Consider the following 19,522-nt stretch of genomic DNA (forward strand, 5'->3'; position numbering starts at 1 on the left):
GTTCACTAGTGTCCTTCGGTGAAGGCAAGTGCCTTATCTGATCTGGCCTTCATACAACTGACTTGTGGTTGTCCCTTAACTCCCCTCTGGGCAATTGGGGATGGGCAATTAATCTGCCCTAGCCAGTAATGCCCTCATCCCGTGAAACAATGAAAAAAAAGTCTACATTTGGAGAATGGGAGTCTTTTAGAAGTAGTACAGTGAGAATTCAGGACCAGCATGAATTGGAGCAAGGACAGCAAGTCCAGGGGACCCTGGACGTCAAGGGATATTGAGAATTTGGTAAAAAGAAGGCAGCATATGTTAGGTACAGCAAAGGAGAAACCAGGGGAGGTCCTTCAAAAGAGTACAGAGAGTAGAAGGTTGCTTAGATGGAAATTAGGAGGGCAAAGAGGGGTCACAAAATACCTTTAGCAGATGGAATCAAGGAAAGTCCTAAGGCATTATCTAAATATATTAAGAGTAGGGGGATTAGTGGGGAATTAGAGACCAAAGGGACAGTCTGTGCTTGGAGCCAGATGTGTGTGATGTCTTAAGTGAATACTTCTTATCTTCACAGAAGTGAAACACATTGTAACTGGGGATTTCTGTTAGGATGGTGGGGTTCTCGGACACATCAAGATTAATAAAGAGGAAGTATTAGATGTTCCAATGGGCATAAAGATGGATAAATTCCCTAAGACCTGATGAGATATATCCCTGGCTACAATGGGAGACAAGGGAGGAGATTGCTGGGGTGCTGGCAAATGCTTTAATACTTCATTGGCTATATGTTAAGTGCCAAGTGATGGGATAGTAAATGTGGTTTCTTTGATCAAGGACAGCAGGGATAAGCTAATTACAAACCAGTTAGTTTGACGTCAGTAGTAGGGAAATTGTTGGAAAAAATTCTGAAGAACAGGATTAATCAATACTTGGAAAAGCAGGATTGATCTGGGATAGTCAGCACAGATTTGTTAGAGGGAGATCCTGTCTGACGAATTTAATTGAGTTTTTTCAAAAGACATCTAAATATATCAATGGGGGAGAGCAGTTGATGTGGTTTACATGGATTTCAGCAAGGCCTTTCACAAGGTCTCACATAGTAGATTGGTCCAAAAAGTAGCAGCTGATGGGATCCAAGGCAAGTTTGCAAACTGGATTCAAAATTGGGTGCAAATAGGAAACAAAGGAGCATGGAGCAGTTTGGGTCGAAGGGCCTGTTTCCATGCTGTATTATGCTTTGACTGTGATGGTAGAGGTTTGTTTTTATAATTAGAACCTGTGATCAGCAGTGTACTGCAGGGTTCGGTGCTGAGACCCTTGTTTGTCATTTGTATTAAAAACTTAGATTTGAAAAGAGAAGGTAAAAGTTTACAGATGATACAAAAATTGGTGGTGTTGCTGATAGTGAGGTGGATGATCTCATGCAACAGTCTGATATTGATCAAAATAAAAACTGAAAGAATTGTGGATGCTGTAAATCAGAAACAAAAGCAGAGGTTGCTGGAAAAGCTCAACATATCTGGCAGCATCTGAGAAGAAATATCAGAGTTAACATTTCGGGTCCGCTAACACTTCCTCAGAACTCATTATTGATAGATATTTACATTGACAGATATTAATCAGCTGGTAAATTGGGCAGAGCAACGGCAGATGGAATTTAATCCAAACAAATGCAAAAAATGCATTTTGGAATGGCTAACCATTGAAGGACAAACACAATGATTCTTAGATTCCCAAGGACCACTGGGGAATAAAGGGATCATGATGTACAAGTCCTTAGATCTCTGAAGGTGTCAGCATAGGTAGATAAGGTGGTGAAGAAGGCATACAATAGACAATAGGTGCTGGAGTAGGCCATTTGGCCCTTCGAGCCAGCACCACCATTCATTATGATCATGGCTGATCATCCACAATCACTATCCTGTTCCCGCCTTATCCCCATAACCCTTGATTCCACTATCTTTAAGAGCTCTATCTATCTCTTTCTTGAAAGTATCCAGATAGTTGGCCTCCACTGCCTTCTGGGGCACAGCATTCCACATATCCACCACTCTTTGGGTGAAGAAGTTTTTCCTCAACTCTGTTCTAAATGGCCTACCCCTTATTTTTAAACTGTGTTCTCTGGTTCTGGACTCACCCATCAGCGGAAACATGCTTCCTGCCTTCAGAGTGGCCAATCCCTTAATAATCTTATACGCCTCAATCAGATCCCCTCTCATCCTTCCAAACTCAAGTGTATACAAGCCCAGTTGCTCCAATCTTTCAACATATGATAGTCCCGCCATTCTGGGAATTGACCTCGTGAACCTACGCTGCACTCCCTCAATAGCAAGAATGTCCTTCCTCACATTTGGAGACCAAAACTGCACACAATACTCCAGGTGCGGTCTCACCAGGGCCCTGTACAGCTGCAGAAGGACCTCTTTGCTCCTATACTCAATTCCTCTTGTTATGAAGGCCAGCATGCCATTAGCTTTCTTCACTGCCTGCTGTACCTGCATGCTTGCTTTCATTGACCGATGTACAAGAACACCTAGATCTCGGTGTACTTCCCCTTTACCTAACTTGACTCCATTGAGATAGTAATACAGGATGCTTGTCATCATTAGCTGGGGTCAGGAATACAAGAACAACTTTATAAAAGACTGTTAGGTCACAGATGGGATACTGTATGCAGTTCTGGTTGCCACACTAACAGAAGGACATGATTGCACTGGAGAGTTTCCAGAAGAGATTCACTAGGAAGTCACCTGGGATGAAACGTCTCAGTTATGACGAAAGATTAGGTAGGCTGGGTTTTTTTTATTGAGCTAAGGGGAGAATCCAATTGAGGTATGCAAAATTATGAAAGATATAGACACACAGTAGATCATGAGAATCTCCCCTCCATGGCAGATATGTCCAAGAGCAGAGGGCATAGGTTTAAGGTGAGCAGCAAGTCGGTTTAGAGGAGATTGAAGAAGAAACGCTTTTACCTCGAGGGTGGTAGGAATATGGAAAGTGCTGCCTAACAGCGTGGTGAAGGCAGATTCTCTCACAACATTTAAGAAACAGCTGGATGAGTATTTAAAATGCTAGGGTACAGCAAGCCATGGACCAAACGCAGGTAAACGGCATTGCTGTGGTTTTGTGTTTGTAGGCCAGCATAGGCATGATGGGCCAAAGGGCCTGTTTCTGTGTTTTATGACTCTATGAAAGAGATAGAAAGGTTTCTGAGAGAGAACAGTGATGATAGACAGATAGGAAAATAGGGCTGAGCCAATAATTAGATCAGCTCTAAGCTTACTGAATGACTCACAAAGCTAAGCAGCCTCTCTTGTTACTTTGTCTAATGTTCCTATGTAAGATAAAACTTGATCTCCACTCCAAAATCCACAATAGAAAACTATTTTCCCTATCTCTGTTAATTTTACTCCTTGTTAGGAGTTCTGCAACAATAAGTCGGAAAAGACTTCATACGTTGAAATATATCTAACAATGTACTTAGAAACCCTAGAATCAGAGCTATAAATTTTAATTATGGATTGTGATTCAGTACAAAGGTTGCCAGAATTCATTCTGAAGACTTCTCTGTTCTCTCCTTCTCATTTCAAAAAGGAACATTTAAAAAAAATTTAGCATCAGTTTGTACATGCACGTGTGTTCATGTTCAAATTCTGTCCTTTCATCCTAGGGTGCACACATCCCAAACTTTTGACGGCAACAGTTTAAATAAGACTTCTATTGGAGAAATTCTGCAGAACCAAATAACAGACATTTCAACTGAAGTTGCAAAAGCTGGGACGTGAAAATTTTAGGATTAGAAAAGTTACTGTGTCATGCTTTATTTGATCTGAAGCTGTTCATTGCTGCCAAAGTGTGTAAAAAGAATTAGGTCTGTCATTCTTTAGCACTAACACCTTTTACCAAGCACAATCATTTTAAAGAACAAAATACTTTACACTCAGTTATCCAGACTTACTGCTTGGTTTCGTTGGACATATTGGTCGTGTGATGCATTCAAAATTGTGATCTCCCGGAAGATTGCAAGGATTATGTGAACTCCTTGCTCATTTAAAGAGCATTTGCAAACCTAAAGGTAAATAACTCTGGTAAGGTTTATCTTAAAGCAGAACACACATCACAGCTAATAAATATGTTATTGTTTTATTTATTAAACGATGACTAATCTTACTATCAGAAGACAAGACTCTAGAATTTATCGGCATTCCTACAACATAACAGCATATTGCATCAATTCTTCAGGAAATTTACACGTAATTGATTTACACTGGTTTCATATTGAAACATCAGTAGACGTAATAATTCTTTAATTAATCACAGACAAAGCCCTCTACCACTCAAATACATGATCTGACACTTAAGTAAAAGACTAGTACACACCAGGATTCTATATTTATGTTAGTACTGGGCCAGTGTAGATTTATGGGTCAAAGATGTGGCACAGCATGACTCAACAATAAATTAATTGGGCTAACTGTAAACAATTGGAAAAGCTTTAATAACTGCTGTATCATAAAAAAGGAAGAGTGGGTGATGATCAGCAGAGGCAGGAGAGTGAGAGTAATTTTCCATGACTGAGGATAGCAGCCCACCCACAACTATAGTATTTGCCGGCCTTGCATTTTCCTCCTTTTTAATGGCAGTTTTTTTCACTCAAGCATAGGATAATAATAAGTTCTGCAGAGATCGTTGATGCAAGTTTGTTGGCAAGATTGACATTGGTAAAAGTTTCAGTACAATTTCTGCATAAAAGGAATCCAGGAAATGGCCTATGTCTTAAACTTCTACCTGTTAAAACTTGAAACATGGTAAATGTAAATCAAAAAAAATGTATTTAATAAGAAGGACTAATGATAATGAGCAAGTTAGCAAGTGCAACATCAGTTTACCTCTGCCTGCTTATCCAAAGGATATTCTGGAGCCGATACATAAATGCAATCCCATCTTGCTTAAGGTGCACAGAACCAAACCCAATTCCCACCTTCTCGGAGTGGGAAAGGCCATCATTCTATTTGTACTATAGCATAGGATTATTCCAATAATCGTACTAATACTTGACCCTGTTTACAGATGTATACAATCAATCTGATTTTTCAATTACCACTATGAGCAAACCATGGTAGCCTATTGGAGAAAATACGGAGGCATGGGATGGAGGGAGACTTAGCAGTTTGGATTAGAAACTGGCTTTCTGTAAGAGGGCAACGAGTGGTGGTTGATGGAAAATATTCAGCCTGGAGTCCAGTTACTAGTGTTGTGCCTCAAGGATCTGTTTTGGGACCACTGCTGTTTGTCATTTTTCTAAATGACTTGGACACAGGCATAGATGGATGGGTTAGTAAGTTTGCAGATGATACCAAAGTCAGTGGAGTGGTTGGCAGTGTGGAAGAATGTTGCAGGTTGCAGGGAGACATGGATAAACTGCAGAATTAGGCTGAAGGTGGCAAATGGAGTTCAATGCAGATAAACGTGAGGTGATTCACTTTGAGAAGAATAATAGGGAGGCAGAATACTGGGTCAATGGAAAGATTCTTGGTAGTGTGGGTGTGCAGAGGGATCTTGGTGTCCATGTACATAGTACCCTGAAAGTTGCCACCCAGGTGATAGTGCTGTAAAGAAGGAATACGGTGTGTAGGTTTTATTGGTAGAGGGATTGCGTTCCGGAGCAGTGATGTCTTGCTGCAACTGTACCAAACGTTAGTGCGGCCTCACTTGGAATATTGCGTGCAGTTCTGGTTGCCCCATTACAGGAAGGATGTGGAAATGGTGCAGAGGAGATTTACCAGGATGTTGCCTGGTCTGGAGCGAAGGCCTTATGAAGAAAGGCTGAGGAACTTGGGTCTGTTCTCATTGGAGAGAAGAAGGCTAAGAGGGGATTTAATAGAGACATACAAGATGATCAGAGGATTAGATAGGGTGGACGGTGAGAGTCTTTTTCCGAGGATAATGACGTCAGCTTGTACGAGGGGGCATAGTTACAAATTGAGGGGTGATAGATTTAAGACAGATGTCAGAGGCAGGTTCTTTACTCAGAGAGTGGTAAGGGCGTGGAACGCCCTGCCTGCCAATGTAGTTAACTCAGCCACATTAGGGGCATTTAAACAGTCCTTGGATAAGCAGGTGGATGATGATGGGATAGTGTAGGGGGATGGGCTTAGATTAGTTCTCTGGTCGGCACAATATCGAGGGCCAAAGGGCCTGTTCTGCGCTGTATTGTTCTATGTTCTACGAGTACCTGTAGTAGTCACTACTGGACCAACGTAAACATAGCAACTAGCCCTTATTGTAGTAAAAGATACCATGGATGTAACTACAAGGTTCATTGCAGAAATTCACCATGACTCCTTAGACAGCATCTTCCAAACCCATGGCCATTACCATTCTAAAGGACAAGAGGAGAAAATACATGGGAATACCACTGTCTGCAAGTTCCCCTTAAAACCAGTCAGCATCCTGACTTGGAGTATATCATCATTCCTTCACGATTGCTCAGTCAAATTCTTTCAACTACCTCCCTACCAACACTGTGGGTGCTATACCAAATAGACTGCAGCAGTTCAGGAAGTCAGCTCACCAATGCCTGGCCAGCAAAAACCATATCCCCTGAGTGAATAAAAAGGTTCAATGCAGTACTAACTCTGATGAAACGAATCAATTCATCTTCAAATGTTTTCACTTCCATTTAACTCCTTTTGGTGGTTATTACAGTAGTAGCTACAACAGCAGGTCAAAGGACAGGAATTCTGCAGCGAGTAACTCAGTTCCTGACTCCCTAAAGCCTATCCACTGTCTACAAAGCACAAGTCAAGAGTGTGATGGAAAACTCTCCAATTGCCTAGATTGGTGCAGCTCCAACAACAATCATGAAGTTTGACACCATCTAGGACAATGCAAACTGCTTGACTGGTGTCACATCCACTCCCTCCACCACTGACACTCAGCCACAGCAATGTATTACCAACTACAAAATGGGCTGCAGAAATTCACTAAAGATCTTTAGAGAGCATGGTCCAAACCCATGACCACTAACATCTAAAAAGATCAAGACCACACCAATCTACAATACCCCTCCAAGCAACCCACCATCCTGACTTGGAAATATAATACTGCCTCTTCAGTGGCACTGGGTGAAAATCTTGGAACACCCTCCCTAAAGGCATTGAACATTTACTTACAGCATATGGACTATAGTGGCTCAAAGATGCAGCTCATCACCATTTCTCAACAGCAATGGCACACATGCAATGCTCACACCCCACAAGTGAATTTTAAAAACCTTAAATATGATCATGGTTTCATGAATGCTGGCATGGAATGAACAGGTTTACCACTGCTGTCGTGCAATGCCAGTTTTTGCAGACACATAGCCAGGAAGCTTGTCATGGTTGTCAGAAGTCCTCAATCACATCAACCTTAGGTTGGGGGATTCAGCATTGCAGTCAAATGCCACCATTGACACCAATCCAGGGGCTTGGACATAGCCAATGAGACGTTCAAAGAGCTCAAAATCAGGATCGCCTCCTCTTAAGGGGTGAGAAGCCAAATTTCAGGAAGCCCAACACCTTATCTTGACTCTTTCTGCCCTATTCTGGCAGTTTTATCCTGCCATAGGAGAGAGGTGGGTATTAAGGAAGATGAAAGTAGGTGGTACAGCTATTACTTTTGGTGCAGGTTGGGAGGTGTCCCAAGCAAATGAGCATAAAGTGCAGACAGTGTGCAGGGTTAATGCTGTCAGGTGTTGGTACGGGTGACAGCAAGTGAAGGAAGATGTTGCAGGCAATAGTGAGAGTGATATAGTATGAGCATTGATAGGAAGTAGGTACAGTAGCAGAGGTGCAATGTGAGGCATGGGAGAGAGGATGGTGGTACTTGTGTTGGTGGAGTGGCAGAGGTCACCACATGGCAACCTCCAACCATGTTGTATGGGGGATGAGTACTCCTCTGTTAGTTCTAGTGGATGTCCTACATTTGTACAATGCTATCTACCAAGACCTCCAGGTCACTGTCCACATCATGGCACCAATTTTCCATTTTCTGTCATGACTGGGGCATATGTCAGGAATTATGCAGAGCAGCTTTGGACTAACAATGCTTAGCCAGGTGCACAAAGGCCTTTTAAAGATGGTTTGGCCTTAGGAATGCCGGTCAACAGCTGTATTATTCCAGGAGCGCCAGGTGGTAGGATGGCACCAGAATCACACAAGAGAGATTCCATAGGGAGCACCATAGTAAGTAGTTAATGAAGTGAGTTTGTTAAGTTACAATGAGAAGATACAATGCGCCTTGCAGACAGTGCCACTCCATGAAATTCAACAAAACCGGCATAGCCAAAAAAATAAGATTCAGCTTCAAAGAGACATTGATATTCTCTGTGCAGAGTCTGTTGACTAAACCAGACCAGTAGTTACTCTTTTATACATCCAGATATCAATTAAACAATTGACAGTCATCGCCTGTTTCTCCTACAGCTACTCATGGTATTAATAGCAAGTTCAACAGATCCAAAGAAAGGGCTCTTGTGGCTCGGTGGTAATTTCCCTACTTCTGGATCAGAAGGTTCAAGTTTCACCTGAAACCAGACATGTGTTATAGCATGTCTAAATGGAATGATTAAAAATATCTAAATCCAAAAAGACCTAGAGAAACACTGAATCTTTCTTACATCTTTCAAAATTATATCTCCACATCATTAATATGCCTTACCCCAAGAAAATATACAATCTGACACTGACAGTCTGCTATTATTTGACAGCAAAGCTCACCATAACTTGATAAGTCAACCAACTATGGCTTCTGATGGATTTCTGCCGAGAAACTTTGATACTTCAGCATAAACCAGTATATTGTGATCCAATCAAGTCAAACCTTACAGTGGTATCAAACATGTTAGAAGATGAGTTTCAGATGAGCAATTCCTTCATGCATAGTAAAGTTAAAAATACAAAAGACAGCAAGCCAGAGTGCTTAAAAGATTTTTTTTCAAGATTTACATTCAGTTACTTATCTTTAAAAGTGGTTTTCAAATTACACTGTGGGAGTATATTTGAAGTCTTCTGTTACTTTAGTGGAATCAGTAACCAATTAATGTTTTAATAGGTTAATGTCTCCAATATAATGTAAGTCAGGGAAACATCGGCATCCATACATTATTGACCCACAGTATCATTTTCAAGGTGATAGGAATGAGTTTGGAGTTAAAGACAACCAACTAAGTTCCCACATTTATTAAAGGACCTGATAATAAGCAACTTTCTACACTGGCAAACTGCTAGCTTTGTGTGCTACTTGTTTGCTAGTTCATTTGATTAAAAGCAAAAGTTGCCACTGGCTTCACAGTGCATCTTGTGTTCAGATGTTCCAACTCACCTTCAGAGCTTCAGCAATGCTTTTAGTCTTGCATTCATGAATAGCCTTGCCAACAGCATCACGAATAAGTTTATAATTTTCACCATACACAAGGTAACGATCAATTTGTCCAGGATTATCTCTCTGAAATCAAAACCAGTACAAAGTATGATCATTTTTGACCAACAACACAGTTTTTCTATGCACTTCTACTGGCTGAGGTTTCCATGAAGATCCTGCCTTCTCAACCTTTCATGAAGCATGGAGACCCTGAGGTAAACTCACCACCTGTTGTGGCTCTCTGATGAGAGTCTTATGTCTGCTGGGACTAGCACAACTTTACTGTTTCTCTACAACATATTTACCATTTCTACTTTCTTTTGTCCAGTGCCCTTTCTCTAACAGCTTTAGATTATTTCACATGTTGTTTCTATGGGAACTTAGTCACCTGAATGAGCTTCAAAAAGACTGCCCACTATGTGTAAGCAGAGCTGTTAGCGGGTTATTTGCTTCTGAACAACTTGATAGCAAAGCTTAATTGTTTCTGTTTCTTGGCATCCACAGATAGGCACTTTCCAACAGAAGCAGGAAAGATCATTTCCTTTCTCTGAATCAACAGTATCCACTCCACTGTAGCTACATACGACAAAAAAGAAAATTTGCAGCTATGGGGTACTTTTCTACTCCCAGGATACTTTGAAGAGTTTCATGGCTCAGAAATGGTTTGAAGTACAGTTATTAGGAATATGCACAGGAATGATCTAATAACGAAATGCAAGCTCCATTTTGAGGTTGAGAGAGACTTTTTCAGTATTTGTTGCAACACCACCAAGAGAATGTGACTATTAATAGAATAGTCTAGTGAAATGTCTACTAATGTCCCAGCATATATCTCTGTGTTAATAAAATGTGAGGCTGGACGAACACAGCAGGCCAAGCAGCATCTCAGGAGCACAAAAGCTGACGTTTCGGGCCTAGACCCTTCATCAGAGATGAAGGGTCTAGGCCCGAAACGTCAGCTTTTGTGCTCCTGAGATGCTGCTTGTCCTGCTGTGTTCGTCCAGCCTCACATTTTATTATCTTGGAATCTCCAGCATCTGCAGTTCCCATTATCTCTGATATATCTCTGTGTGTTCACCATTTCTGTCCAAATAGGTGCAGCTTTTATTATGAAGCAATTCTCAGGTATGTCAAGCTGGACTGAATTAGTTCTAACAAAAGTGAAGTCATAGAGTTAGTGAGATATATTATCTTTATAGCTGTGGCTAAAAGGTGAAACTATTAGAAGGAAATTAAGGAATATATAGAAAGTTAACCATATTGTACCCAAGCTCAGCAACTGTAACACAAGGTCTTCAGCAGATTTTGCATTTCTGTATGCTACCCGAGAGGGAGCTGAATGAATTTAATCTACTGTTGCTAAACTATTAATCCAGAGACCCAGGTTTCGGGGACCAGGGTTCAAATCTGGTTGTAGTAGATGGTAGTAATTAAAAATTAATTTCAATAAATAGCTGGAATTAAGAGTCTGATGATGATCATGAAATCATTGTTGATTGTTGGAAAAATCCACCTAATTTGCTAACATCCTTTAAGGAAGGAATCAGCCATCAGACTTAGTCTGGCCTGCTTGAGACTCCAGATTCACAAGGGGCTCTTCACTGTCCTATGGGCAATTAGAGATGGACAATAAATGTTGGTCTGGCCACTGCTGCCTTCATCCCATAAATGAAATAAATTTTTTTGAAAATCACAAATTGCAACAGGAGAGGAGGGGCAGGTGTCAGGACGAGTCTTAGTATGACCATAACAGATTTCCAGCAGTGAGAATGGTGGCAGCTCAACTGTTCAACCCAATGACTACTTAAGGGCCACCTTCTGCCTCCACAGGAATTTTGCCAATGTTAGGAGTGCACTCATCTTTACGGAGAGACCTCCAGGTGAAAGTGTTTTGAAATGATGTGTTACTCTTTAGTACATTTTTAAAAAAAAATTTCTAGATTTTGAGACAGTTTATTCACCATTATATTCCTAATGGCCCTACACTGAAAACAATTTGTATTTACGATACAAAAACTTAAGTTGCCGGAAAAGCTCAGCAGGTCTGGTAGCATCTGTGAAGAGAAATCGGAGTTAACGTTTCGGGTCCAGTGACCCTTCCTCAGGGCAGAGGAAGATGCTGTCAGACATGCTGAACTTTTCCAGCAACTTCTGTTTTTGTTCCTGATTTACAGCATCCAGAGTTCTTTTGGTTTTTATTTTGTACTTTTGATATTTCATTTGGATGTTGATGAATATAAATCAGTGATACCTATAACTTTAATACACCTTTCTGAGCAATATTTTGTCCGATAAGTATTACAAGTATTCACAACTAAACTTTCAGGGAATTTGTATTTTTGTGAATTATGAACAATGGTAGCAACTATACTATCTTGACTAAATAATCAGTGACACAAATAATTAAATAGATTACTGGCTTGTACCTGTTGAAAAATTTGCTCTGGAAATAGCCATGCAAACTGATCATCCATTAAAAGCTGCTGGACAAACTCCATTCCACCCAGACTGCACAGCTTTCGCACAAGGTAAATCCGGAACCAATCATTTTTGTAGTTATGAAGCATATTCTTTAATTGGCCCAAAAATTTGCTCTTTGCATCAACATATCCTAAATCATTAGCTGAAATTATAAATTAAGAAACATAAATTTATAACATGAGTCAGTATAAGAAATTATTTACACTTACTAATTACTTTCAATCTTAGGTTGAAATTCAGTATTCAACAAAGTAATCATTTACACAAGTCTAGACAGTCAGTATCGGTAGATTATTCATGATAAAGGCAATAGGGAGCATCTATCATGACTGATATACCAGTCTTACTGACAATTGACACTAGTCTTTTATGACATTGCTTATTCTGCCGATAACAAATAACTTCCTGGTTTTATATCACAGAATCTTTACAGACTGATCAATTTGCATGCACAAATCAGACTCGTTTGATTATTTTGTTGAGTGGTCCAGTTGGACAGAGATGGAAGGATAACAGAGAAAATATTAAACATTATTTAAATCAAAAACAAGCGTTACCAAATGTGTCGTGTGATTCACACAGAAGTTGTGAAGCCATGTCAAAACAAAGTCGAATTCTGGCAATTAGCTGTAAGGATTCTATTGTAGTCTGAGAACTCTTGTGTTTAATGTACTTCTGAAGGAAATCTCTTTCCTGGACCAGATAAGCAACTTTCTCTTGTACTGTGCAAAACTGGGATTTTTCATATATAGAATCCTGAAGGAAGTAGGAGAAAACTGGTTAATAATAATTTTTCTGAAATGCTGGATTTTTTAGACTAGACTTTTAGTAATGGGGCTGTGCTGCTGTGATGCCATTTCTTCAACTTGTGTTGAGTTCAAGTGAATTTATGTCTTAATTATCTGCTTTCTAAAAAAGCATGGAAGAAAAACTCACTTTTAAAGAGCACCCTTCGTGAGCTCAGAATATTTCAAACTCCTTGACAGGCAAGGTATTACATCAGAGTTACTTAGTGTCGTTATGCAGGAAATACAGTGAACAACGTGCACACATCAAGGTCCCACAAATAGTTGTAGCAATAACCAAATACTTTGTTTTATTAATACTGATGGAGAGATCAATATTGTCTAGGCACTTCCCTGTACATCAATTATTACTGTAGGACCTTTTACATTCACCCAAGGCCCTTGGGTGGACATAAAAGCCCAATACCTGGGTGTTAGTTTAATGTCTTGACTGAAGTGTAATTATACCATTGATTGTAATTTGAACTCAAAACTTTCTGATTCAAAAGCAATGGCGCTAATGACTTAATTTATCAGCAAATAACCTATGCATTCCAGAGTCACGTGATAGACTTTCAATCACAACATCGTATAAAATTTAAAGTCTTATATTTGTTACTGCTGAAGAATTAGGAATCCATTTTGGAATATTTAGCAACAAATATGATTTATGATCTAAGCTGCTTAGAGCATTAACACCAATGAGTGAAAACAACCTTACCTCCAAACAATTCAAAAACAGTGCATAGAATTCCGTCCGATCTTTCTGGTTGAGAATGTTTGATTTTTGAACTGCAGAAAGATACTGCTGCAAGTGATCCTTAATGTCATCAAAACTGGAAGAAGAACAGGTGCTTCAGTTAATGTATCATTGAAAATGCACAATATACAGCTACAATATCAGGGAAAACCTAAAACATTACTCTGTGAACGTGATTGAAAATTAAGACAGAATTTTTAAAGTTCATAAGAAATAGATGTAGGCATGCCTGGTCTACCATTCAATAAAATAATAGCTGATCTGACGAGGCTTCAACTCCCTTTTCCTACCTGTTCCCTACAATCCTTGACTCCCTGGTAGATCAAAACTCTGTCCCAACTCGGGCTTGAATATATGCAACAATCCAGCCTCGACTGAATTCGTTTACATAGAGAGAAAGATTAACATGAAATTCTTTTTAATCTCCATTTTTATTTTTACACTTTACCTCCTGGCTTTGGATTCCTCAGAGTGGAAATATCCTCTTCAAATCTGGTCTGTCAAACTGCTTCAAAATCATAAGTTTCAAAAAGCTCACCTCCAATAAACGCACCTCTCATTCTTCTAAACTGCAATGAAATTATGGAAGTATTTCCACAAATTAGAACCCCTTCATCCCAGGAATCAGCCTAGTGAAACTTCCTTGAACTGCTTCCAATGCTTCCAGTTATCGTTTGTTAAGTGAGGAGACCAAAGCAATGCACAGTATTCCAGTGGTGGTACTCCACCAGTACTCTCACCTATGTCCTTAGTCATTATTATAGGTTGCAAATAGTTGAGGCCCCAGCAGTAATCCCTGTGACACACCTCAAGGTACAGTATGCTAACCTAAAAGTGGCTTGTTTATTGTGACACTATTTCCTGCTAGTAGCTAACCAAAGTTAATATGTCACCCCAACTCCGCACACTCTTATTTTACTGAGCAACTATAACTTTTTTTAGGGATTGTTTTGTGGGATGTGATTATCACTGGCAAGATGACAGGTAATGATAATCCCCAAGTGTCCTTGAGCTGAGTGGCTTGTTAAACCATTACAGGGAAATACAAGAGTTGACATCGTTTACAGTCTGGGGAAGCACATAGGCCAGGACTGGTAAGGACAGCAGATTTCCTTGTCTAAAGAACATTAATGAACGCAATGATGGTTGTAACGGTCGCCATAACTCAGACAAGCTTTATACTCCAGAGAAATCTTGCCGACTGCCATGGTGGCATTTTATCAAATGCCTTTTCAAAATCCAAATACACTACATCTATTGGTACAACTTATCCACCCTATTTGTTACATTCTCAAACAGCTTGAACAAATCTGCCTTTCACAAAACCACTCTATCTCTGCCTCATTGTTTCAAAATTTCTTGCTGTTACATTCTTATTCTCCCAAAAACAGAGATTAGATTGTCTATGGTTTTCCACTTTCTACCTCCACCCCTTCTGAAATCAACATCCTTCCTGCAGTTTTCCAATTCGCCAGAGATCACTTTAACTACTTCAAAGCAACTAGTTAAATCTTGGAAAGAAAACAAAAAATATTCATAAGATCTGATACTACTTGCATGAAAATTCTCAAAAATTGACAAGTTAAACATGACAATCAACCCTGCAGAATGCCACCAACGAAATAAGTAAATACATTCAAATTCAGCTGATAATTTTACTAACCAGATAAAAACAATAATCACATCCAAGTTATTGGGATATTCTCTGGAATAACAATCTTTCAGGAAATCTGTATTTGGGAGAGTGAACAAGCTGTGGGGTTTCGTACATACCCATTAAATTGTGAACAGAAATTTAATTGCTAAGGAACAACTGGGAGATGATGAATAACTGTACAAACCCGCTAATCTGTCCACTCTACTTTTAGAGTCACAGAGTCAAAGATCACAGAAACAGGCCCAATTTGCCTCTGCCGACTAGGTTTCCTAAACTGAACTAGTCCCATTGCCTGCATTTGGCCCGAATTCATCTAAACCTTTCCTCTCCATGTACCTGTCCAAATGTCATTTAAATGTTGTAATTGCACCGACTATTACCACTTCCTCCAGCAGCTCGCTCCATTAAGACACCATCCGATGTGTGAAAAAGTTGCCCCTAAGGTGCCTTTTAAACATTTCCCCTCTCACCTTAATCCTAAACCGTCTAGTTTTGGAATCCTCCATGCTTCAGGAAGAAAGGTCGCAGCCTATCCAGCCTCTCCTAATGACTCAAATCTTCCAGGCTTGGTAAGATCCTTATAAATCTTTTTTGCACTCTTTCCAGTTTAATAATATCCTTCCTACAGCAGGGCAACCTGAACTGTACACAGCACATCAAGTCTGTACACAGTATTCTTTTAATTAAAAAGAATCTGATGCATTTTTCAGCATTAAGCAGAAGACCTTACCTAAAAGTAATGTCTGTGCTAGCTCTGCTGAAAGACTGATAACCGAATCTTGATATTCATCAAACACTTGCTGACTATCAAGAGAATTAAGAGTCTAGACCTGCATCAGTAACATCAAGACATATGTATTGGATCTGGAGATACTTAACCCGCCCATTAAAAAATGCCATTCCCAGTTAAGACTGTTCATAGAAGGATGTGGCTGCAGCTAACTTCCTAAAATTTCCAATCACTGTTTACACTTCATATAAACTTCATGTGGGATTAAGGACCATGGCAAGAATAATGGCAAAGAGAGCTCAATTAATGTACAACACTACACTTCTTTTGTAACTGTCTCTGGATTTACAAAATAGATAACATCTAGAGGAAAATGCTATAGCTCTTCAACCTATCATTTGGTAATACCTGTACTTTAATAGCAGTTTAAGTACTATGGAACGGACAACAGGATTTCGATCAACTGAGTCATCGAACGGTGAAAGGGTTCTGGTATGATATTGACGATCTAAAGAAAAACACAAAACAACAATCTGATGTAAAAGAAGAAGTAAGTTAACAGTGGCACAACTGAGACAGATAGAAGACTTGTATATTTTACAATGCTGACGGTAAGATGATATAAGTTAGAGCACTTGCTTCCAAGGAGGTTGGCTTGTGGTTGGAGTTGAAACTTGCAGGACAAAGGAGTTTTAGCAGATTCCACCAGACCAGGCGAACTACCAAGTCAAACTGACAGCTCTACTTCAACAAGAAGGAACTAATCCACAATGAAAATGGTTCTACAGCCAATATGGTAGGACCTCTTAAACAATTACTCCAAGCAGCAAAATAAAGAACTTTGGATGCTGTAAATAAGGAACAAAGCCAAAGTTGCTGCAAAAGCTCAGCAAGTCTGGCAGCATCCGTGATGAGAAAAACAGAGTTAACGTTTCAGATCTGGTGACCCTTCCTCAGAACTGTTCTGCAGAAGGGTCATCGGCCCCAAAATGTTAACTCCTTTTTCCTTCACAGATGCTGCCAGCCCTGCTGAGCTTTTCCAGCAACCTTTTTTTTATTCCAAGCAGCAAGATGTCCAATGGACAACACCACCAGACTCAGTAGTATGATATACTATTTTCATAAAAATGATGACTCAAAATATCAAATATAATATGAAATTCTCACTGAAAAAAAACTTTCACAATCACAATCATTCTCATTACTATTTTGAAATCGACCAATGGTGTTACTTACTTGTTTTTATCACACCAAAGGATTTTCCCACCTCACCCCATTGCCTTGTTATCTACTGCTCCACTATCGGGTATTCGCAAATTCTGAGTCACTGTTGGGCAACATTTCCATTTCGGATGCTTGCTGTCAGCTTCCATTATTTCTAAATCAAATGTAGCACAGAGATCTACAGGAAAGCTCCCTCTGCACCAACCTAACAATGCAGGCTGATTGAATTTCATATATTCACCTATAAATATCCTAATCTCCCACTTCTCAAGCCACCAAGCCTTTGGATTGTCTGACTTAAGAGTATAAATTTAGAACTAAACTAAGGACACTTTTGTGCTGTTTCTCAAATTGAGTAGAAATTCAACTCAAAGTGCTCAAATACATTTTTTTCTTTATTCATTAATGAGAAGAGGGCATCGCTGGCTAGGCAGCATTTATTACCCATCCCTAATTGCCCAGAGGGCAGTTTAGAGTCAATCACATTGCTGTGGGTCTGGAATCACATGTAGACCAATCCAGGTAAGGATGGCAGTTTCCTTCCCTAAAGGACATTAGTGAACCAAATGGGTTTTTCTGCTAATCGACAATGGATTCATGGTCATCATTAGATTCTTAATTCCAGATATTTTATTGAATTCAAATTCCACCATCTGCCGGGGCAGGATTTGAACCCGGGTCTCTAGAACATTATCTGGGTCTCTGGATTAACAGTGCAGTGATAATACCACTAGGCCATCACCTCCCCGTATTGTATCATCCATTGCAAATAGGATCTTTCAACTACGTCAGTGTCTTTCATCATACCTTCTGTTATTGTGAATTAACAGTGACAATGATTATGAAATGAAAGGGAGAAGACATAATGTGAAGAATTAATGTATATGGGCCATAACAGATGAGGAAGAGTTGAAGTTTCGTTCAAAGACTCAGCGAAGGTAACGTAAGAGAAAAAGAATGCAATTGATTATAGGATTCCTGTGCTAAAGCCAAGGACTTGGGCTAACATCCTGAGTACTGTTCAGTGACGAGTGCTACAAGCTGTTGTGGGAATACGAAGCATGGCTAGAACCAAATTGGCCTGCAGCATACTGGGGAATGAAAAGCCAGCTAACATCCATAGAGACCAGTCAGCAGCGAAACTAACTAGAATTATCAAAATTTACGGGATAGAAAGAGTCACTTTAGAAAATAGTAGCTGAGTATATTGAAAAACAGCTAATTGACCTAAGTACACTATCCAGGTTCTCATAGGTGGATGATTGGTAGGTTATGTCTCTTCAAATGTTCAAACAAGCATTTCTAAAAGGTGTCAAGGATTTCTGCATCTACCATCCCTACAACTCTCTAGGTGAAACCATTTTGGTTGAACTTGTCCTCCCATCCTTCCAGCTTTACTTTAAATCTCTTGGCGTGACTGGCGTACTGGCCTCACACTAACAGAACTAGGCTCCTCTTTCTAGCCTATTCAACCAGATGTAAATTTACACAGTTCAATTAAACATCTCTTCAGCCTTGGCTGTTCCAATGAAAACAACTCCAGCCTAATCACCTCCAGCTAAGACCAGTTCAGCAATCATTCTCATAAATATCCTCTGTATGGTCTCTAACATCTCATTTCTCATGCTTCTGGATCATTCATCCAGAATTACCAGTAATACACTTACTAACGTTACTGTTCCTAGGTATGGTTTTCAGTCAAACAAGAAAACTCATTAGTATTGGTGGGATTATTGGACAAGGTTTAAAATGAAAGGCTACGTATTTTTCACGATATCTCGGGAGCAAATCATTACAGTAATATGGAAACAAAGCAGTCAATTTGCACAAGTAGATTCCAACAGGCATTAATTTGATCATCTGTTTTAGTGATGTATATTGAGGGATAAATATTAGCCAGGGCACCAGGAATAATTCCTTAGGGTGCTTGGATATGGCACCATGGGATCTTTCATGATCAACTGAGAATACAGCTTAATGTCTGAACCAAAAGACAGCACCCTGAACACCACAGCAATCTGTCAGTACTGCAGAGGACTGTCAGTGAACGTGCTTAAACTCTGGATTGGGTCTTGAACACAAAACGTCATGAGATTGGATTGCATAGTGGCTCACTGGTTAGCACTGCTGCCTGACAGCACCAGGAATGCAGGTTCAATTTTCCCCTCAGGTGACAGCTCCGTTTGGAGTTTGCATATTCTCCCCATGTATGCATGGGTTTCCTTCGGGTGCTCTGGTTTCCTCCCATTGTCCAAAGATGTGCAAGTCAGGTGGATTGGCCATGCTAAATTGCCCATAGAGTCCATGGATATGTAGGCTAGGTGGAATAGCCATGGGAAATGCAGGTTACAAGAAAAGAGTAGGGGTGTCGGTCTGTATGAGATGCTCTTTGGAGGGTCAGTGTGGGCTCGATGGACTGAATGGCCTGCTTTCACACTGTAGAGATTCTATGATTCTATAAGGGTGCTACCAAGTAAACAATTACTGAGATA

At 39.9% G+C, this 19,522-nt stretch overlaps 1 protein-coding gene across 8 annotated transcripts in view; it reads right to left on the reverse strand.

Annotated features, from left to right (window-relative positions):
* LOC125463570 (E3 ubiquitin-protein ligase rnf213-alpha-like) overlaps positions 1 to 19,522 on the reverse strand; it is a 205,762-nt gene that overhangs the window by 31,941 nt on the left and 154,299 nt on the right. For all 8 annotated transcript variants that reach the window (XM_048554962.2, XM_048554967.2, XM_048554969.2 and 5 more), the window contains 6 exons: positions 16,215 to 16,314; positions 13,381 to 13,495; positions 12,432 to 12,630; positions 11,820 to 12,016; positions 9,355 to 9,477; positions 3,947 to 4,057 (listed from right to left, as the gene is read on the reverse strand). In XM_048554962.2, the coding sequence (XP_048410919.2) occupies positions 3,947 to 4,057; positions 9,355 to 9,477; positions 11,820 to 12,016; positions 12,432 to 12,630; positions 13,381 to 13,495; positions 16,215 to 16,314 (845 nt within the window). The remainder of the gene's footprint in view (positions 1 to 3,946; positions 4,058 to 9,354; positions 9,478 to 11,819; positions 12,017 to 12,431; positions 12,631 to 13,380; positions 13,496 to 16,214; positions 16,315 to 19,522) is intronic.

The sequence above is a fragment of the Stegostoma tigrinum genome, chromosome 22 (assembly GCF_030684315.1).
Source record: "Stegostoma tigrinum isolate sSteTig4 chromosome 22, sSteTig4.hap1, whole genome shotgun sequence".
In the NCBI taxonomy this organism is placed as follows: Eukaryota; Metazoa; Chordata; class Chondrichthyes; order Orectolobiformes; family Stegostomatidae; genus Stegostoma; species Stegostoma tigrinum.